General features: G+C 42.5%; 1 protein-coding gene across 7 annotated transcripts in view; it reads left to right on the top strand.

Moving 5' to 3' along the window:
• Positions 1–22,718, top strand: part of COL22A1 (collagen type XXII alpha 1 chain) — a 227,291-nt gene that overhangs the window by 100,801 nt on the left and 103,772 nt on the right. For all 7 annotated transcript variants that reach the window (XR_005601553.1, XR_005601552.1, XR_005601554.1 and 4 more), the window contains exons 13-15: positions 16,711–16,764; positions 18,274–18,327; positions 19,607–19,660. Coding sequence is in view for 4 of the 7 variants with exons in the window: in XM_039549899.1 (XP_039405833.1) it covers positions 16,711–16,764; positions 18,274–18,327; positions 19,607–19,660 (162 nt within the window). In the remaining 3 variants the exon portion in view is untranslated. The remainder of the gene's footprint in view (positions 1–16,710; positions 16,765–18,273; positions 18,328–19,606; positions 19,661–22,718) is intronic.

Raw genomic sequence — 22,718 nt, 5'->3', positions numbered from 1 at the left:
TTTTTTTACTTCAAATATTAGGCAGGACAGAGTAATAAGACTTGGAGGTTTAAACTGAGGACATGGAATAACCACAGAAAATTTCTGGTTTATCTGTCTGGGAAAACTCTTTCATTGGTGATCAACACTGGGAAACAAGTAGCATGACTGGATTAATTTGCATTTTAAAAAGATAGTGATTTTGAGGCAATTCTGGCTGCAAACTTTCTGTTCTGCACAGAAAAATGAGTCTGGATGCCTAGATTTCAGAGGAGAATTAGCTCTTTCTGTCTGTAGCTCCATATCACACCTGGTTGAGGGTGTTTTCCTTTTGATAAAAATGAAATTTCAAGTTGCAGCAAACAATAGAAAAAGACTGACAGGAGGGTATAGGAGACAAATGTATTAAGGAGGGAGTCATGGCTCATTTTGAAAATGAGATTAAGAATCTGTTGGGCTGTTTCTCAGGGAATCTGTGGCTACTCAATTGCTCAGAGAACAATTTTGGACTGTGATCGAAAAGGAAGAATGCTGCACCAGAGAGAACATGGCATTTATGGCCATTGCACCTTCTCATTTGCTCTTTCTGTGGTTATGATATATTGATTGTAAATAGTGGTAATTCATCAGGTGAAATTACAATCAAAATGGCAGGAACTATTATTGAGCCAGGCTAGAGACATGGGGCCATAAAGAACACATTTCTGCATTCATTTTCCTGCAGTCCTCCCACTGACAGCCACTGTTTAGCCTTTGAGACTCAGGATTCAGCCTTTGGAAAGCAGTTCGTGTTTGGCAGGTGGTGAGAGTCAGCAGTGTGGTAGGAAGCATGATGTTTATTTATGATATGAGTTGTGCTGTAGTTGAAGCAAGTTCTTGTTTTCTTATGTTTTGAACTCTGCAGAATAATGTCGGAAAATATCTTTCCATCTGTATTATTTTCATGCATAGGCAAATAGATTTGCAGGTCTGGAAGGGGGAAGTAGAGAGACCTCACAGTATGTGCAGAACTTCTTTGGCTGGAGCAGCCAAACAGCACTGAGTGCCCAAACAAATGCGTAGGCTTGGAGGATGCTGAGTTTATGGTCAGCTTGTTGTGTTTATTTGGTACCTCTGCCAGCTGAGGCAGCTTGTTCTCATCTGTGGAGTGAGGGTTTCTGGTACCCAGGTGTTTGTGCCCCATGTGCACCCAATGGCTGAGTGTCAGTGCTGTTGCTGATGCAGAGCAAAGATATATCAGCTTTATGTTGCTGGCTTGATTAAAAAGGGAGCCTGGGGACACAGAAGCATGAAATCATAGACTATGTCAAGTGGGAAGGAACCCACTGGGATCATCTAATTCAACTCTCTGCTCCTTCCAGGACTACCTAAAACTAAACTCTGTAACTAAGAGCACAATCCATATGATTCTTGAGCTCTGACAGGCTTGGTGCCATGGCCATGTCCCTGCACAGTCTGTTGCAGTGCCCAAGAAGTAGCCAGAACCACAGGGAGTGGGGCTGCAAGTGCCTGCAATGCCAGTTGCCATCTCTACTCCTGAAGAAAAGTAGAATAATGTATGAAATGAAAACCTTCCTGAAGAGGAGAACACCTGGAAGTAGAGAATTCATGTGTCTGCTTTGTTTGCCTGCTGCGCTGCAATGGCTGCATGAGCAGGAAATCTTGTTTTTCACTTTGGCTGTGACAGCTTTGTTTCCTTGATTTTCATGAGTACGAGCCAGTGCTGGAAAGCTGGATCAGAGATGCTGGACTTTACTAACAGCTGCAGTCTGTGTGATTGTTGCCGTGCATGTGCTGTGGGATCCTTTAAAAGCATGAGGCTCACATCCTAAATGTTGATGGAACTAAGTTGTCTCACCTTTGAAAAGACTGAGATGACAAGATTAAAATCATCCTCTTACTACAGTCTTGCTCTCCAGCTGTGCCAGTGCCAAACACCTGTCAGACCACGTGTTGCCAAGTACTGTTTGTAGGGCATTTATGTGAGGTCTGAGGCATTTGTTAGATGGAAAATCCTGTGCTTTTCCAGGAGGACAGGAGAGGCACTGGCCTTGCTTCTCCAGGTCATTACCTTGGTTGTATCACCAAGTTAAAGCCAAAAGGATGCTTGTATTAGAATATATAAAATGTCGAGCACAGCATTAGTGGTAAACCAAAAGATAATTGTAGCTGTGGCTAAATTCATGTTGACATGAGGACTTTTGTGACTTTTAAACGCAGGAAACTCACAGTGATGCTTCAAGCAGCAGCCTGGCATGTTCTGCCAGGCTTAAATAGCTCAGAGTGATGTAGGATGCTTTTTATGTACAGAAACATGCATATGCAGCCAAGTTATTGCACACAGATATAAAAAAAAGAAAATACCACAATGCATCTACAGGTGCCCTTGTAAACCTCTCTCAAGTGCATTTCCTGGAAAGGTGGGATTCAGCTATTGCTACTCCGTATTTGATCTTAAATTTCCATTGCTGACTGTCATCTCTCAGCCCTTGGAGTTCTTAACCCCTTTCACATTAGATGTAGTCTGTCATATTTCTGCTCATAAATCTGTTTCCCTTTACTGTGTGTTCATTCACTTTTGCAAATGCTTCTGTTGTTGAACTGATTATTATACATGGGTAAATATCCAATTCTGTAACATCACCACCATGAAAGGGAATGTTCTAGCTTTATTCTGGCAGTCATTCAAGTGGACATCTGCTAAACTAGATAGTCTGATCCTGCAAGGGTTATAACTCCCATCTTCAAATCTCTATTTGTTCAAGAGGAGTAGGGGCAGGAGAGGAGTGAGGGCAGCAGGAGCCGCTGGAGAGTGCAAGAGCCATGGCTCACCGCAACAGGAGAGCATTTCTGAGGATGATTCAAGCAAAAGTCAGAGAATTCATGTCTGAGAAGGGAGGTTCTGTAGAGCATGAGGGCTGCATTCCTGGGGCACAGCCATCCACATGATGAGCCAGCCTTTCTAATGCCTCAATGCAAAATTTAACTGGGAGACTTTCAAAAACTTATCCCTTTGTCTTACAAGGTACAGAGCATTATGCAATGGTGCTGAGCCACCCTTCCAGCATCCCAAAGGCCAAGAGAAGTGAGAAAGCTCTGCAGGCAGGAAGGTGCTTGCAAAAGTGATGACTTTGGAGAGAATAAGATGAAAATTTGTCAGACTTTGAGTGGTATGGAGATACTAGTAGGAAATTATTTTTCACTCTTTCTTCTGTTGTAAACCTGAAGGGAAGCAAATCAAGCTACCTGATGGCAAATTTAAAATTAACAAAATGAAGTTGCTTTTCATCCAGCAGGTCTTGAAACACTTCTCTTCAGTCTGTTCTGGAGGTTAAAATTTTGTGTCTTTAAAACAGTGCATATGAGTTAATTAGAGAGAGACATCTGTAAACCTCTAGTCAGTACAAAGACATTCTTTGCTTCAGGATGTCAGTGGAGCCCTGCAAACTGTGATTGGTGACAGCAGGACAAAATGTTCGAGAAGTCTCCCTAAGGAAAACTAAGGCAGATGGGGCAGGAGCTCACTGCACCTTTGTCTTGACTGCTGGTAGTCGTTCTTAGACTTTTGGTACAACTCTTGAATATTTGTAACACACTCACTGCCCAGAAAGGGACAGAAATTTCCATAGTCTGTTCAGGTCTTAGGCCAAAACTCTCCACACCTTCTGAAGAAGAGTAGGAAAGATGAAAAAGGTGTCATGAAACAAGTGGATCAAGTGATCACTACCATGATTTTTCCACAGGAAACCAATTTGTCAGAGGAAAAAACTCTAACCACAAGCACCCACCTTTTGCAGAGGTGGTGGATGAAGGTTTCATTATGTTTTACACTGGGACTTTCCTCACTAATGAGTTTCCAAGATATCCAAGCTTTCTTTTTGTGCTTATCTGTTTCCCTTCATGCTAATAATCACACAGACAGCAATGAATATGAGAACAACTTTGGTAGATTAAGTCTATATTCTCCTGGAAATTTTTTTTTTTCATGGTAATGACTCTGATAAAAATTCAGAAGGATTATTATAGTATTTCTAAGGAGAATAAAATCTCTGAAGTGGCTTGGCTTATTAGAGATGCACTGACTGCAAGACCAAGTGTAGAAAAGAAAAGCAGGCAGATAGTTAAGGCTCTGGGCTACACTGTAGGACATCCAGACTTGGAACTTGGCTCTAATGACCTTGAGCAAAGCAGCTAGTCTTCGTTCCTCGAAAATTAAGCTGAAGAACCTCTTTCTCTCCAGGCTTGTATCTCTTGCCTGCTAGATCCTTCAAACAAAGGCTTTGCTTCCCCTTCCCTTCTCTTCCAAGTTGGAGTTACTGCCATTTCTAGAGCTTCTGGAGAAGCTGTGGAAATCTACTCTGTTAGATACAGTCTCTCCAACACAGAGCCCTGTGCTCTGTCTGCCCTGAGGCAGCTGAATATATGAAAGGCCTGCCCTGAAAGCCCTGTTGCTTTTTACTCCCGTGCTGTGCTGTCAGCAGGACTTACCAAATTAGCACGAGAGCTGTGTCTTTAGATCAGGGCTGGCCAGCATCCAGCAACTTGGGACACAATAAAATGAGTGCAGTTCTACCTGCAAAAATGCTGCAGGCATAGCTGGAGTCTGGTGCTGCAGGGTGGTTCTATGGTAAAGGAGAGCTTTCATGTGTGTATTTTTAAGGGATGCATTTTGGGACCGGAAGATGGTGTGTGTGATTTGCTGGCAGGTAAGGCTCAGACTGACAGTGATACTTTAGAGCCAAGGGCCAGAGGTGAAAGCTTGAAAACAACTTCAGTACAGAGGAGAGGGAAAAACCAGCTGAACTTCTAATAGCAGGATGTGTTCTGTGAGCTCTTAAATGATGTGGAGCCTGAGCTTACACAAACCAAGATACAGTCCTTATTTCTGCAACTTCCAAATAAAGCTATTTATCACTTCAAGAGATATGTATGTCCTTTTCATTGCTGAAACCATGAGCCCAGTGCAGGGAAGATGCTCCAATGAGGTTACAGACCTTGCTTGGGTTGCTGTGGTGTTCAGATAGTGTTACTAACTCCCTGAACTTGTAAATGCCACCCAGTTTACCCAGGACTGGTGAGCTGAAGGGTTTCCCCTGAGAGACTAAGGCAGAAGCAGGCTGCAGGAGCCTTGGTACATCAGCACCCGTGCCTGCTCCTTCAGTGAGCACATCCAGACAGTAACAAAAGGGGAAAACATCTCCAAGTTTAGAGATAATATTGAGTTGAAATCTGAAGACCAAAAAAAAACCCCAATGCCCTGTCACTGATGTTCCTTGGAGACAGTGGCTATGGAAACATTGCCTTCTCAGGGTTGCGTTCTAATGTTCTTAGTGCTCAGTTCTTATTTTATTGCAGAATAAAAAGTAATGTGAGCATAGCTAAAACTGACCTGGCAATGAAAAGTGAAAGCACAATCTGCAGGCTTTTTTCTATATATGTTTTGGGTTTGGTTTTGGTTGGGTTTTTTTTGTTTGTTTGTTTGGGGTTTTTTTGTTTGTTTTTTTTTTTTTTTTGTTTTGTTTTGTTTTGTTTTTTGGGTTTTTTTTTTTTTTTGTGCTGGGAATCATCTCTCTCAGCAACTGTTCTTAGCTACTGACTTCATCTAGTTAAGAGCACTTAACCTCTCAGTCCAGCACTTAAACACCTGTATAATAACACCTCATCTACTTCATAAGGCTGTCATGCAGTTCACTGGAGTTGTTCATATCTGGGATTTCTTCTCAGAATCCTCATATTAAAGATGAGTTCTAGTAATATTACTATCTGCCTTAGTATGTTCTGAATCCTCTTGTGTATGTGGCCAATTCTGCTCTGCATGCTGAGCATTTTTGTGTCCCCTTAACTGTAGTTAAAGCACATTCTGCAGAGCTAAATAACCATGGTTTGATGGAGTTCTTTTTCTTAACCATAATTAGAGGGTTTTAGATAAATTCTGTGGGCTTCTGTGACCCAGAATAACAGCTGCAGACTGCAATAAACAACTCGAAGACAGCTCACATGCTTATTGTGATTGTGACAGCTTAATTCTCAGCAGTGTAAGAGTAATACTAACTTGGTTCCTTTTTTTCCTTACATAAACTTAGAAAACATGTATTTCTTTTCGTCATTGTCCCCTGGCTGGCAGGTACATTGCTAGTATGCAATGACATCTACTGGCAGCCAGAAGTTTGCAAAGTCTTCAGCACTTGCTTCTTTAGAGGATTTCTCTGCCAAGATCCACTGGCAGTGGAGAAAGGAAGCATCTGAGATTTGCCAGCTTCATGTTTCTTCTGAAAATAAATTGGGCGGAGAAAAAAACAATTGTCTTGATTCTGTAACTGATAAATCTTGCTGGAATGCCGGATGCTCCTGAGAGTGATATTGCAGTGGAAAGGTATGGATTATCTGCCTGTTAGGTGGAAAATAAAACAGCTTTCCCAGCAGTCTGGAGAACACCCTCTGAAGAGCAGCTCGTAGAATGAATCTAATGAATCACAGAGAGCTGAAGCATTACACAAAGTAAGTTGCTATCACTGGTCCATCAAAGGTATCCTAAGCATTCCCTGCTGGTTAATCTCCCTAGTTAAGCAGACAGGTTTTCCCCTTTCCACTGATCAAAGCTGTTGCTGGGCTGTTCTTGTTTTTGTGATGGCTGAGAAGGTGCAGGTGCCTTGTTCATGGGCTCTCTGAAGGTGCAGGTGAGGGCAGCTGAGACAGGGCAGCACTGGATTTTATGCTGTTCTTAACTTGCCCAAGTGCAACTCTGGGCACCTTTAATTTCCTCTTCTGGATTTCTCACCCTTTTTCTTAAGCACTACCTTGAGGTTTTGTCTCCCAAAGCAAACAAGGCCTTCTGTCTCTGGCAGTGACAGGATGATGGTGTTTTGGGGTCTCAGACCCTGCTGAATAATGAATGTACACATAGTACTAAGCGGCAGATAAGGAAAATGCGAGGGTTTTTTATCATGTCAAATGCTTGCTTTCCTGCTGAAGCAGTGTGTGGACCCTTAGTGGTTGTTGTTTCAAGGATATCTGATACATTTGGTATTGGGAGTAGGTTTGGGTCTCTGGAGACTCTGTTTTATTTCTGTCCTTGTCACTTGCTCCAAATGAGATCTTGACCAGAGCTTTTCCCTTTCTTTTACCTGTGTCAAAGTACAATGAAGACGGATCATAACTTTTTCATGACGTCTGAGATGAAAAAGACCTAGGGAGCAGCACCACTTTATAAAGAAATAGCATAAAATCATAGAATAGTTTGGGTTGGAAGGGAATTTAAAGATCATCTATTTGCAGACCCTGTGTCTGACTGGATCAAAGAGATTTATAGCTTTGGCAAAGACTTGACAGAGCAGCCTCAGGTGTGTTTGGCAATGAACAGTAGTGCATCACTGCAACTAATAAACAGGTGGTGATAAGACTTTAGGCAGATGTTCTCTCCAGTTTGGGTGTGACATTTAAAGAGAGGTGTGGAGAGATGTTGCTCTTGCAAAGAGCAATGAGAAGAATGATCGCTGATTTGGCAAATTTACCCAGCAGGGAGAGATTTAAAGGAAAGGACTCCTCAAGGAGGGGAGGAATCATGGACCAGACAATGCAGTTAATCCTGAGGAAAAGCTTTGTACATATTTCAGGGAGGCACCAGAAGATAGACTAAGGGGTGAATGTGGAATATCAGTAGCAGGAGATGGTTCAAAGCAGATCAACACCAGAGTTCAGAGTGCTCTGACACATTACTCCTCTGCCCTAAAATGCTCTTCTTGGAACTACTGAAATTTTTGAGGGGTATGTGGAGATCTGAAGCATCAGAAACTTCCCAGAAGCAGAAGAAATTGAATTTATAGATTATTCTGGCAAGAAAAAATATCAACCAGTGTCTGTAAAATCATCCACAAGACCAGAACAATTTTCTGTATACTTTTTGTAGATGTAAGGACTTTAATTCACCAGTGCCATGATACATGACTGGAATATTTTTCTGTTTCAATGAACACTTCCCTCTGGCACTTGGCAAGCTGTTTGTCTGGTCCTGAGCAGTGTCAGGTGCTGGCAAGGAGCATTGACTTGTGCTTCAGGGCAAAGAAGTTTTTGGAGCAAAGTTATGTTTTTCATATTTCAAGGTTTCTAAGAATCATATCTTTAATTGAAGACCCTCTTGCCCCAACCATGCAAACAAGAAAAAATAGACTTTTGGGATTTGTTAGTCCTGCTTCTACAAATCCAACTCATTGCAGTCCAGTATATTGGTCAGGTTATTCCTCTGTGCAGTGAGAGTATGATAGCAATTGTTTCCAATTATATTTTACCTCCTATTCATTATGTTCAATCATAAATAGCTCTGCAAACTCTTGACTGTTTCTTAATTTGAACGTTTCAGCAATTGACTGAGCAACTCTAGCTGTTGAACAGGAGTATTTCAAACAGAAGAGCTCCCTCCTGTACTCTCCTGTGCTCTCTGCTGCAGAGGTGCTTTCTTTAGTTACATTCTCCACTTGGCTCAGCCTGGGTTGGAGATGAAGGAGCAGTTCAGGAGCTGTCAGAGGTGTCTCACCACCCCAGTCTCTCAGCAATCACTTTCTAAGGAGTGAAGGAGTATTGTGGTGGGGAGGCAGATAATATGAAGCTGATGGAAAGAATTCCAGGCACCAGTGATAACATTTTAGGATATTTCAGTGTTATTGTGAACTATACACTGACTTAAATTAGTGTAAAGCTGTGCCACATGAGTGAGCTCTGATGCAACTTTTCTCCTGCAGTACCAAGTTTATAGGTGGCCATGTGTCAAATTAACTATGACCCACTGTTGCTTTACCTATTTTTATGAAAATTTGGAGTATCAAGTTTCTTGAGGGAAAGATATCTGTTGGAATCTCTGAAAAATGGTGCATCTGCTCTCTCCAGAAGATCAGTGATCATAAAATGGGAGGGTCAGAAGGACCCTTCTGGTCTCATGGTGGGATCCATGATATTCATGATAAGATTCAAGGGTTCAGAGAGTATTTGAAAACATGGTTCCCTGAATTTCTTTTGGGAAGGTACCTTTTGGGGACAATTGACTTCTATTTAGTGGATTAAATAAAACCTTTCATATGTTTGAAATACAAAAAATTCCAATAGTTATCATTTAAACAGTTGTTTGCACTGGGCTGGATTTCCTGATAGTCCTGCAGAACCTGTGTCTTCCACTGACCCCTGTGTATCATGTCCACGTTACCATTCTGTTTATTAGAACAGAGTATAATACACACACCCAGAAGAGAAGATTTTCTTAACTTCTTTCTTTGTGCAGCAAAATCCAAGTTGAGATGAATATCTTATTTTATGTGGAAGCAGAAGATTAGGCCAACTTTGGTGTCAAATTTGCCAAGATATTAATAGGGTTTTAGCATCATTAAGCTAATAGAATCTTGCACCTGGGCACTGGAGAATGGCAGTCATTTGTGCTGGCTGTCTGGTCAGCAGCTTTTGAAAATGGAGCTAGGTGACATATATCCACTGCGGCTCTGCCTCTCAGTTGATCTGCAGATCACCCCTGGCTTTTAATGAAACCTTTATCTTTGCCTTGCTTATCTAAAAAAAAAAAAACCACCTCAAAATTTGAAGTATATTTCAATAAAATATTTATTTTGTCATTGGTTGGTTCCCTTGAATGAAGAAACCCTGAAAGCAAAGATATTGCATTCTTCCAGACCATGATGTCTCTTGGAAGTGTTCTAAGACATTTGAACCTGAAGACCCCACCCAACTTGTGACATCTCTTCTGTCCTCCCACTTCATGTGACTGATCAAACACTGATAACAGTTCAGAGTGTAACCATGGATCAGCAGCAGGACAGCTACCCATCATCTTCTCATTTATTCTTTATGAATATCAAGCTGTCGCATTAGATGCAGGCCAAAGAGCCAGGAAAAATAATAAATTTATGGTTAAGGCACTGACCTAGGTCACAGAAAATCTGGAGTGAGTTTCTATCTTTGTCCCGGGCCCTGGGACCTTCCATCCGTCCTCTGCTTCATTGTACCTCCAACTCATCACCCTCATGAGGTGACAGCAATATTACAGTTGCTGTAACTCCCTTCTCATTTCACAGGGGTGCTGTGAAGTTAATTAACAAAGGAGAGAGGGGGTGTTAATGGTGAAGTACCACCACTGCATAGTTCAATTTTACTTCTGTTTCTGTTTCATCTTGCCCAGTTGTTCTGTTTTTCTTCAGATCTTGCTATTTTGTCTCCTACTTTGGCTCTAGACTCCCCAGTTTGTGAAGCTGCCAACATGCTGAGCGTGTGATTCATGGGGTTCTGCTTGGCAGATTTTTTGTATGTCTCCCAATGACACCTCCACTGACATTTTGTGACAAGGTTAGAAACTTTAATTTCATACCAGGATTAGAAAAGTGGCACTTTTGCATGAGATGTAGACCAGTTTGGAAGATAAAATAAATAAAATGTATGGAATTGACCTTAGAATTATCTGTCTTCTGATGTCTGCTCTGTATGCTGAAGGGAAAGTCCTGTGATTTATTTGAATTTGACAGGCAAATGAGAATCTAACCATGTGTTTTGGACTGACTTTTCCCCATTATTTGGTTTTTTTTTTTTGTTTCGTTTGCTCTATTTTCATTAACATAGGCTGCAACCCATAGTTTCAAATAAAATATGTGATTATAGGCCACAGCTGTTCTCAAGTTAGAAGAAATATTTGTAAACTTGGCAGCTGCTTGAGGAGCTGCAAATGGAGGAAAGAGAAACATTTAAATTTGAGTGGATTGCTTAAAAAAATCACTGAGGAATTTTTCCTTTATGTGCTTCCGATGTCTCGGTAATATTGAATTGTTCTAGCTCTGCATCTTTCCTTATACCTGCAGATTCCTTCCTTCTCTGTTTTAAATCTGTTCAGAAAAAAATTGCTATGAGGCAATTTTGCTATGGCAAAATCTGTGCACTAGTTTTTCCCACTCTGATTAAATATATCATTTAGTAATTAAGGTTATTTTTACTGTAATGTCTTTGTTATCTCCAGTCAGACATACCAGAATCTACATGGGATGTTGTGCTGGTTTTGGCTGGGGTGGAGTTAATTTTCTTCATGGGGGCTGGTATGGGGCTGTGTTTTGGATTTTTGTTGATAATACAAAGATGTTTTTGTTATTGCTGAGCAGGGCCTACACAGAGCCAAGGCCTTTTCTGCTTTTTGTACTGCCACATTGGCAGGGAAGTTGGGGGTGCAGGGGAGGTTGGGAAGAGACACAGCCAGGGTAGGTGACCCAAACTGACCAAAGGGATATTCCAGACCAGGTGACATCATGCTCAGTATATAAAGTGGGGGAACAGGAAAGAAGGGAGGGGACATTTGCAGTGATGGTGTTTGACTTCCCAAGTCACCTTTACATGTGATGGAGCCCTGCTCTCCTGGAGATGGCTGAACACCTGCCTGCCCATGGGAAGCAGGGAATTAATTCCTTGCTTTGCTTTTTTTCTGGGCAGTTTTTGCTTTCCCTATTAAACAGTCTTTATCTCCACCCATGAGTTTTCCAGCTTTTACCTTTCTGATTCTCTCCCCAGTCCCACTGGTAGGGGAGTGAGTGAGTGGCTGCATGGGCCTTGGCTGCTGGCTGGGGTTACACCATGGCAAATGTGTATATAATTTGGCCACAGACCATAAATACATGGGCTACTATAAACATGGGGTAGTGGGGCTCACTGTAATCCAGCTGAGGTGAACTTTTGCACAACCTACAACAAATTAAGGTACATGGAGCAATTGCTAACCTGGAGCTGGCATGGTCTGGCAAATCCACAGGATGCTGGTGTATCCAGAAGACATCCTTCCTCAAATAGAAAAATGGAGTAATTCTGCTGATGTACACAGACTAGCAGAGGAACCTCTCTGGGTGTGTTTGTCCTTACCCACATCACCTATTTGTTTTTAATGGCTGAAGCCAAGAGGTGTATTTTTATTCTTCATCACCCCGATATTCTGTCTGTAGCAGCTGAGAGTTGCCTGTGCTTTGAAGTTTCTCATGATGTGGCTTTTCCTTTGATCCATTGGGTCTGGACAACCCATGTACCCATGTGAGGCCCTCTCTGAGAGCCCCCTGGAAGAACAGAAGTAGTGGTTACCCCTTGCTTTGTATCCATTTTGTGGCTCTGAATGCTTCCATTTAAAAGCAAATACAAAGAAATTCAAAATTCTATCCTTTTTAGTGAATTCTGCTTAAACTTTTTGTTTTCAGTATGGCTTGGAAAACCTTCCTAATTTTCTTGCAGAATTGTTACCAATTCTTTGAGGAATGAAGGATGGACTTTTCAGAGTGACTTTTCTAGTGCTGCATCCTGAGAGGCTGCAGTATTTCATTTTTTTAATAACTTCCTAAGACAAGCTTATTTGTTACTGCAAATGCCGTATTTGTTACTGCATAACAGCTCTCAGGTACCACTACCTGCACATTCCAGTTTTCTCCACAAAACCATTGACCAAAAAAGCAAAAGGTCACCCCATTTAAAGTATAAAACTACTCCAGAAAATACAGGCTAAACCTAAGGGAAGCTGCCTTAGAAGCTATAGTCTGTTCCCCTCTTTATCAGTAGCCTCTTCTTTTGCTGGTGCTCCTCATTTCCCTGGTCCTTGTTACCTTCCTATTCTGGTCCCGATGCTTCTCCAGAAAACGAAAGCCTTGGAATTTCAGATATTCTTAAAATAGATGGGTGACAATAGGAGTGCATGGCATAAACAGCTAAGTGTGGTTTACGTGTCACCACCTGATTCCCATTGTGTTGAAGCTGGGAGTGCAGGCAATCTGTGGGAATACAGGATTATTTCAATCCCTCCCAGTGGCAAAACCAGGTCTGGCCTTTGTGCAAAGAATGTGATGGTCTTTTGTTCCCCAGGGCTCAGTGCCAGCTGCCAGAGCCTACATGTTCTCCCAATGTGGTTCATCCCAGAGCATTTGTGGACAGTGTCTGCTTGGCAGCTATTCCACTGCCCTGTGCTCTCTGCTACTTCTTTCTTATATTTACACATTGCTTGCAATTTTAAATGGAGATCTGAAGCACAGTGGTTGTCATTTAACGTTTATTTATACTGTGTCCAGCAGTGACCCAAGCAGGGAACAAATGAGTTGTTGCTGTTATTCAAGTAACTAACCATAGAATAACTGTTGAATAGCAGAAATTGGCATTTGCAGAAATATGTAGCTGTGGGCTGTGTAACCTCTGTATACTCACAGCCCATGGCAGTACATGGCTTCAGTGCTTGCAGCACTTGCCCGGCCTCCCTTGCTCTGCTTCCATCTGACTGCACTTCACAGCCACAGTGCAAGAAAAGTCTTCTGCTTGCTTTGGATCAGATTTGCCAAATCTGGGCTCCTTTGACAGATATTTTGCCAACTGTGAGCTAATGGACTTGTTTATTCCCTTGCTAACTTTGGTGGAAATGTTTGATTAAAGGCCACTGGCTGTGCAGCTCAGAGGGGGAAACTCAACACAAGCAGCAGGTTTTCCAGTGGGTCAGGAAGGAGCAGCAGGCTCATGAGCTGGGAAAGGGAAAATTCTCAGGAAAATCTGCTGCCTTTCTTTGAGCCTAACTGCCAAATATATAACGTCCCCAGCAAGGACTCCTCTGGAACACCATTATTTGGGTCCCTCTGATTTCTTCCTTGGGCAATTTTGTCTTTTTCTAACTGCGACTTTCCCTAGAAAGTCATTTCCAGGATAGATGTGCCAGCAGATCCCCCCCAGTCCACAAGTGCTAGGGAGAGAGGCAAGCACTTTTTCTAAACTAACTTACCTATTTTGAGGGGCTAAGGGGAAGGAACAGATGCCTTTTGGGTATAGCAGTTCCCTAGGTCTCAGCAGCATGCTGAGCACAATACTTGGGATTTTACCTGTTTTAAAAATTTGGTGGACAAGTGAAAAGAAAAGGTGATTGTTCTGCAGTGCAGTTCACAAAGTCGGACCGTTAGGAAAAAAAGAAAAAAAAAAAAAGTTGTTTAATGAAGTAAATTGCTGTGACAACATGACTCCGTTCCAGTTAGCTGCACCCTCAGAAGGGTTTTGGCAGCTGGCTGGGAATTAGGCGAGCTGGTGGTTGCTTTCCCATCCCTGTCTGTCACAGCTTCTTCGGCCCTGTGCAGCGCAGCAGCACCAATGCCTCTCTGCTTTCTGCTCTCTACCACTGCTCACTCCTGTGAAGTCCCTGTGAATGTGAGCTTTCTGGAACAGGCTACATGATCTTCTCTTGTGCTTTTATTAAGGTTCAAACATATGCAGAACCTACCCCTATCCTGACATGCTTTTCTGCTTACTGAGGCATACAAAGCAGCCATCTGGGGAACTGAGATTGTTTAGCCTGGAGAAAAGGAGGCTCAGGGAGCCCTTACTGCTCGCTACAACTCCCTGAAAGGAGGTTGGAGCACGGTAGGAGGGCAGTCTCTTCTCCCAGGTAACAAGTGACAGGACAAGAGGAAATGTCCTCAAGTTGTACGAACGCACTGTGTGGGTTCGTGAAGGGTAGCTGCGTTTCCCTGACACGTCCCTGGCAAAGGAATCATTCCGGGGGTGCAGGATAGCACTCCAGCACGCTTACTCCTCTCACCCGTGCGGCTGTTAGGTGCGGACTCTCACACCACACCCAAGCCGCATTGCTCAGCGTTACCAGAAGCAAAGAGTCAGGAGGGCTCTCCTGCATGGCATTCCACAGAAGATGGTTCATTGCTGCATCCACAGACAGGACCAGAGGTGAAAAAGAACGCGAGGCACCAGTCCCAGAGCTTTTATACAAGAGCGGAGGGAGCGTCAGGAACCAGTGACCGGCGGGCACGGGGGCGGTACAAAGGCGGGCCTAGCGAGAGGGAGCCGATGGGGAGGATCTGAGGGCGGGGAGGGCAACAAGTCAATCGAACAGACCGGGTCTGTGTAGCACCACAAAGCCCGAAGGGAGAGGCTTTTCGTTTCTCCCCCGTGAGGTCGGAGGGTGTTCTTAAACCTCGGAATCGGTCCACCAGCAGGCCTCTGCTATTTTGGGGCTTCTTGGGCCTTCAGCAATCACAATTGCTGGCTCAGTCACCTCCACATTGCACCAGTGGAGGTTTAGATTGGATATTAGGAAACATTTCTTCACTGAAAGGGTATTCAAGCATTGGAACAGACTGCCCAGGGAAGTTAAGGAATCGCTGTCCTTGGAAGTGTTGAAGAAACTTTCAGATGTGGCACTTGGGGGCATGGTTTAGTGGTGGACTTGGCATTAACTTGCTGGGATAATGGTTGGGCTCGATGATCTTGGAGGTCTTTTCCAATCCTTAATGGTTCTATTGGACGTCAGCAGAAGGTGCAGAAGTAGGAGCTCTTTTCACTTTATAGCCTTTCCAGTGGTGGTTCCCCAGGTAACATTAAACCTGTCTCTAGAGTCTAGGTTGCTTTTGTGCAATTTTCTCCTTGGAGAGAAACTGGAAAAGCTGGTGGATACTCTCCTGTCCTGCATGAATATTTCTATGAGCACTATGCTTCAAACTTTTTGACTGCTCCCAGGATTAATTTGTACAGCTTTGCCAAGCAGTTGCTATTTCACAGAGGAAAAAAAAAAGGCAAGAGAAGAAGCTAATTAACTGAACCTTATGCAAACTCCCTTTGCTTTGCATAGGAATGACACAAATTGTTCTCCTACCTGTGTGACACACTTTGCCATGGAACAGCAGTTCCTTCAAGTTATATTGACCTCTTAGAGCAAATGATTTCCTCAAAAATCACGTTTGCTATTTGATGGGTTTTCTATCTCATTAGAGAGCCATTTGAATACAGCAGAGCTGATTTTTATCACCAGCTGCATTGCAAATTCTGGAATGCTTCATGAAGGTTCAGTTAGCAAGGAATGTGATTATAAATGTAAAAACTTTAATTTGCATATACAGGACAGATGCTTTTCAGATACTATCTTTTATTTACTTTTAAATGCCAAATACACCTATAAATAAATAAGGCTGGATTTGGACTCATCTATTGTTGTCTGGAACCTTGCCCTGGGAATACATCCATCTAAGTCTGCTGGACTAGACCTACAAAAAAAAAGTCACAAATCAGATTGCACGTGGCAGAATTTAGCCTGACTTTATCTACATATTTAGTTAGTCCTTATGTATGTACAGACAACTTGGAAATACATGCATCAATTTCTTAGCCAATTGAATGCTCTTGCAAAAGGATTTTTCTGTGCTAGTGAGTTTTTACAAAAGCAGATGGGGAAAAAGCTCTCAGTCTTTTGTCCTAAAGAGAGCAGATAAAGGGAAAAAAATCCTATATTTTAATTTTTCCAATATTTTCCATGTCAATTTCCCTGCCATTTATTTAAATTAAAAAAACCAAAAACCACACAGTTGGGAACTTGGCATTTTGGCCATGCCAAACTTCAAGTTTTTGTGCTTTGGAATATGGCAACAGGAGTGTTTCTCAGGGAAGTGGTGCTATGCTTCAAATACTTTTTTTAACAAGGGTTGCTCTCTAATCTTTTTCTTGTAAAACTACTGGTTCTGGATGGTAATTACAAAAAGGAGGGGCAGGAATACACTGGAATGGAAAACTGAAAGTGAACCTGTTCAAATATGGGCAAGTTAGAGGTGACTGAGCACAGTATTGTTACAGTGAGGGTGAGAAGCTGGACTCAGTTCTCAAGAGATGACAACTGCACTGTCTAAAATACACAGATATACCACAGAACGATACGGCATTTGATATGAGGTATTTTTTACTTTGGTGTTGTAGGGTGAAGAAGGGTTCCCTGGCTTTCCTGGACTGAAAGGGGACAAAGGAGAAAAAGTAAGTCCAAGTTTTTATTAATTATCCTCTGAAAAGTGGACGAGTTTATAAAGCTATTGTGGAAGTGTAATGAAAACCAACCCTCCTCTAAGTCTTTCATTTTACCTCTGTATTATATTTTGTTTCATTTTGTGTAAGCAAGGTGCTCAGAAAAGGAGATTGTGATGTTGTACTGTTTTTCATCAAAGTGCAGCTTAAAGTTTTCTAAACCTATTGATGATGGTCAGTCACATTTGACAAATGTGTGGAGAGCTCAAAGGCATGAGCTTTGACTAAACTTTGTAAAACTCCAAAATACATAAATGTAATAGAACAGGAACTCAGTGCTAATACACACAGAAACACTAGAGTCTCTTCAATATGAGACATGGAAGGCCAAATATTACTATGCCTTGACTTGCACTGAACATAAATAACTTTTGGACTGTGGTGGCCTTTAGCTGCTTGTTGTGGTTCTGTTGACTAGTATTTATTTTGGGCACATTTGTTGGAAATCCCTTAATCATAATTTGCAGGAGGAATTTTAGGAATTTAAACTTTTTCCACCTCATGAAATATCAAGATGCCCCTCCAAGTAATACACAACAAACTGGTCCTATACAATCTCAGTGGCAATCCCACAGTGGCATCTTGCTGTGCCTGTGTCTGTTTCTCATTTGAGCCTTTTATAAAAACACACCTAAGACGAAACTACTGCAGTGCCTAAAAGTGAAAACACTAAGCCAGTTCCTCACTGTATGGCTTGACTTGCCTGTTGTTTGTCTATTGTCTTTCTGTTCTCCATTTGTTCTTTAAATTGCCAGCTGCAGGCAGCAGACTTTCATTTTCTCCACATTTGCTGCTGTTCCTGTTAGCTGGGGGGCTACCAATCTCAGTATATTTAGTTCCATTCATCGTGGTGCATAGGAAGATTTTAAATGGTAACATTTTAAATTTAAGTGGTGTTTGGCTTTCTGTTCCTTGTTTTCTTCACCTTTGCACATTCACAGCTTTGGGACTTGATATCCAGTGGCCAGGGTCATTCCTGAGGACTGCTTGAGTATTTCAAGACTTCTTTTCTGTTTGCTTTTCGGCTTACTACTTATGCATATTATAGCTTTGCCTAGAGGCTTCTGAGCTTTGGGATGGATGCTGTACAATCAAGGAGGAAAATAAAAAAAATTTGAATGCAAATTTTGAGACAATGGAATGGTGAAGAGAGAGGCTAAGGGAAGATGATATGATAATATTAAGATGACTCAGTTGTTATGTGTCTAATTAGCTCCAGAGCTTTTATATTAATTTATTCTTAAATGAGTTAAGTGGACGAGAGTGCCTTGTTCCTCGTTAGCAGCTCATCAATCATGCCTAGTGTGTTAATGTTAGCAGCAGCTCCTCCAGAAATTAAATAAATGTTTGTGTTGAAATGTTTCTCCTCATTCCTTATTCTTGTTTTGATGCTCTCCTCATGTCACTGCACTTGCAGCAGGTGTTAATGCTGTGCTGATGATAACTCCCTTGTTGTTACAGGGTTCCCTGGGCTCACCTGGCCCCCCTGGGAGGGATGGAGCAAAAGGAGAAGCTGTAAGCATTTTTGTGCCTCCCATGTAATCCTGCTTTTCAGTGAGAGGCAGGCAGTGGGAATCAATCTGCCTTGAGTGGAACACATCTGGGGGATTTGTGTGGCCGTTTTAGGATCAGCAGAAACAAATAGCAGGAGATAAATAGCCCTGAAACTCTCCCTCACATGTTTGCAGCCAAGGCAGGTGTCCTATGGATTAACCATCGCTGGAGGCTCCAGGGCAGCTCTGTTATCATTCATTAAGGAGGGAAAGGGAGCAGCTTGTGGTTTGAGACCTGCTGGTAAATAGCTGCAGCTGCAGAGCCTGGCCACTTGTTTTATGGCTGGCAAGGAGTCCTTGGCTAGTGGAGATGGCAGAGTGCAAGGGACCACCTTGTGCTTCCACAACAGACATGGGCTGGAGAAATTGGAGTCTTGGTCACAGAAGCAAGGGCCTGAACTCCTCCTGTGCATTGCTAAAAGCTAGGAGAAGAGGAGGAGGGGCAGGGCTAGCTCAAGGAAGGATGTAGTGTAACAAATACTGCCTGTAAGGGGACTACAGTTAAAACACAAAACCACAAATACGTTTTCCAGTATCTTATAGAAGTATATTTTAGAGCCTTGCATCTTTTCCCCAGCTTGATCACCATCCTTTAGAATTATCTTCAACCTGATGGTGAACCTTCACCATGTCATTCACTGTCTCTTTGTGGCAGTCACTTGGTGGCAGCTGAAGGAGCTTGGGAAAGGATCCTTTGGAAGGGCAGGCAAACACAAAAGGAGTGACACACAGCAGAAAAGCTCTTTTCCTTACATCCTGTTTCTTCTTTGTGCCACACTTGTCCTACTTTGGAAAAACTGTGACAATTTTTCAATATTATTTCCAGAACTGATGCAACTTCATCACATCATGGGATGGACGTGTCATACTTGTACTTGCAGAATTCCTTATAAGATGTGTTCATACACTGCAAGGTGCAAATTCAAAAACAAATGCGTTATGCTGACTCCAAGGAATCCTTTTTTGCATGCTGTAATCAGTGCAAGCTGTTCACAACTTAGGGAACTCACTTCTTGCTACTTGGTTGTGTTTTGAGAGCAGATGAAGAGCTGCTTTGTTTTTAATTTTGTTTCTTTCTGCTTTCATTTTTTGTAAGGCAAAAACAATGTAAGCTTTCAGATCTCTGTATAGCGGTACTCAGGACTGTCAATATTTCTAAATGCATGTACTGACTGGTTTGAGCTATCCTAGCCTTTATATAAAAGATAGGTGTTTGCCAGTGATATTTCTGTTATTTGCAGGGTGAACCAGGACAGCCAGGAGCATTTGGACTGCCTGGGCCAGCAGGTCCAAAGGTAAGTTTTCCATTTCTTCTTTACATGGGCAGGCATATTTTTTTCACTGACTTTTTATGCGTATGTTGCTTGAATTACTCCTTGTTGATGACATTTGATATTCTCACTGGTGAATGGAAAAACTCAAAATGCTCATTTTCATCAAGGGTCTGCTAAAGGTATCAGCAATTAAGCAAAGTATGTAAAAAAAGAAATATCTTTTGTTCAATCAACAGTGTAGCTGGAGAAGGTGAAGAAAACATGTTTTGGGGCACATAAGCCTTTTTTCATGTCTTCAGTAGATTTTCCAATTCTCACAAAGATGCAGATGAGATTATTATCCCTACATTATGACTTGGAAAAAAAAATCACGTAGAGACCCTAGCCTGGATGTCTCTGCCTATTTTGGGAGCTTCAGTTTTGCACCAGTGAACAATGGCTGAGTGATACAGAGCTTGAGCCAGTACTTATATCACTGGGTTTGCTTCAAACAAAGTGCTTCTGAATGCAGATCTGGTGAGACTTAGCTGAGCATCAGAAATGTGAATTTTGAAGAAGCAATTCTTTAATCTCCTTTCAAAGTCTCAGCTCTCCTTGCCTTGTTCCCTGGTTATTGAGGGGATAAATACCCCTCAGGTGGTTTCAGTCTTCTTGTAATAACACAAAAAGTAGATGGTGCATTGTGACAAGTGTGTTTTTAGGGGTATCATGTGAAAGGTGCCGCAAGGACAACAGTTTGATTGCCTGAAATAACTTCACTCAGTTCTGCTTCTGTACAAGCCAAGACCTTTGAATATCTCATCTTTCTGGAAGAGACATTTCTAGTCACCTAAATCTCGCACTGAGTTCACTGATGCCTTTATCCTCAAATAGGAGTTAAATACCTCAGCACCTTTCTGGGTGCAGCCTTGGCTGTCACTTGGCTCTGTCTGAGAGGACTTGATGAAACAGGTCATATACAGGTCCTCTGGGTTCCTCAGCTATGGAGAGCCCTGTCTCCAAAATGTCCTGATGTCTTCGCATAGAGGGAAATGTTCACCCTTTCCCGAAGTCCCATCAGGAGGGTATCGGAACTTACCGGGTGTCTGTGGATTAGCAGAAATACTTGGCAGCCACCCCAGGGTTCTCTATAGCAACCATACTGGCTTCAGCAGGAGATAAATGACACATGCAAAGCAGGGCTGGGCTAGGCTGGGCTGGGCTGGGCTGAGTGGAGGCACACTGAATATTTTGCCCTTCAGTGGGATTTGGATCTTGGATGAAATGAACTGAATTTATCACTCACATGCTTTTCAGCTGCATCTTTCCTATCAAGTAAATAAATACATATTTTCTCTCTGTCCTGCATGTCTCACTTGGTGGAATTACAAAACAGCAGGCTATATGATGCTCTTGGTGGTATGAACTTCCTCACACTTGCTTTGCAAAGCTTTTGCAAACCAAGCTAAACTGAGGCACCTACATCTGCCTCAAGGTGGACTTGATCCTGTTCCATGTTTCCCACCAGGTTCATCAGGAACATGCAGTTCAGCCAATTAGTGAGGCAATGCTGAATAGGAGTTCAGATCTATGGGCTGGGCAGGACAAGTGCTGGTGGGGCTGGACCAAAAGACATCTGACAGGACAGTGCCAGGTGCTCCCAGGGAAGACTGGAGCTTGGCCAACCGCAGCCTCTCACAGTGCCTAAGTATAAAATGTGTGTTTTCACAGTGACTTTCATTTACCTCAGCGGATGCATTGGCTGTGTGCAGTGTCCTTGAGCTGGATTCTGGCCCGAGCTATTTTAAGAAATAACCCTGACTTTGCTGACAGGACTTTAAAATCTAAAATAGGAATGCACACTCCTTTACACCTCGGTGTAAAGCCTGAGCACGTTGCCAGCATGGAACAAGGTGTATAAGGATGGGTGGCATTGGCAATTAGAGAGGTCACATCTCCAATTACTGGTGTAATGACTGTTTGGGTTTTTTTTGCCAGATCACTTATTTTTGTCATCAGCATCAATACAGCAGCTCTGGGCTCTACCGCAGGCTCCATGGAGAGCAACCTTGCAGTTTCTCTGGTTGGCTGGGTTGTGGTCCTTCCTGGTTCAATCCATCTTCATTAGCACTGAGCCAGGCAAGCCCAGTGTGTGCTCAGCAATGATACCTGTGCCCCAGGAAATTCAGCCCCTTGTTTGTCTCCTTGGCTGTGGAGCCTGTTGCTTCAGTGGGAATTGCCAGCACTTTCATTTAAGAAATTGTCTTGTACTTTTTACGGACCTCATTAATTGTGTGAAGCTTCCAGTAGCATAGACAAGGGTCCTCCAGACTCCTGGTAATGGGATTTCAGTCCAAAGAGTTACAGAAATGGCTGCTGAGCCCATGAGAGTACATGTATAGGTTCCAGGAATGAAATGGCCTCAGTATGTCATCCCTTCTCAGTGATGTCTCCAGGGGAGATTGCTCCTAGCTCAGTGTCTTTGGCATAAAACTGTGGGGTTTGGTGTGTATTTTTTTTCCTTTTCATCAGGCCTGGAGGGTAAACTTCACTGCTACCCAAGAAGGATATGTGATCTTGCTGGCTACAAGCTGGACACAAAAAAGAGTTATCAAAGCCAGCCTTGTGCTGAGGTATTGGAGCTTCTGGTTATAGAAGATGTCATGGTGGTCTGAGATGGCAAGAAATATCCACTGGTCAGTGGGGAAACTCTCACATAAGTATGTGGGACCTGGCAGGTTAATTTAAATGGAATAAGTGGGTCCAGAGAAAAAGGGCCATCACTCAGATTGTTCACTGTGTGATGTTATAGCAGAGAAATAAAGTTTGGATTTTTGAGGTCAGACCCTTTAGCCCGTAATACCCTGCAGCAAATATTCAACATTTTCCTTCTTTTTTTTCCCCCTGTATCTCTAATAAAAGGATAAAGAGTTTTTTTGTGGTTGTCATTGCTGTGGCACAGACATAGCTATAGCATTCCCATCTGAACTGACAGTTATCTGCACTTAATAGAAAAAGCAGAGAGAGAGGGGGGAAAAAAATCAATCCTTTGAAATAAAAAGTATTAGGTAAGAGTTTCATTTTGACAAATTTCCTTCTT

This window comes from Corvus cornix, chromosome 2 (genome assembly GCF_000738735.6).
Source record: "Corvus cornix cornix isolate S_Up_H32 chromosome 2, ASM73873v5, whole genome shotgun sequence".
Lineage (NCBI taxonomy): Eukaryota > Metazoa > Chordata > Aves > Passeriformes > Corvidae > Corvus > Corvus cornix.
This window is presented reverse-complemented; position numbering and strand designations above follow the sequence as displayed.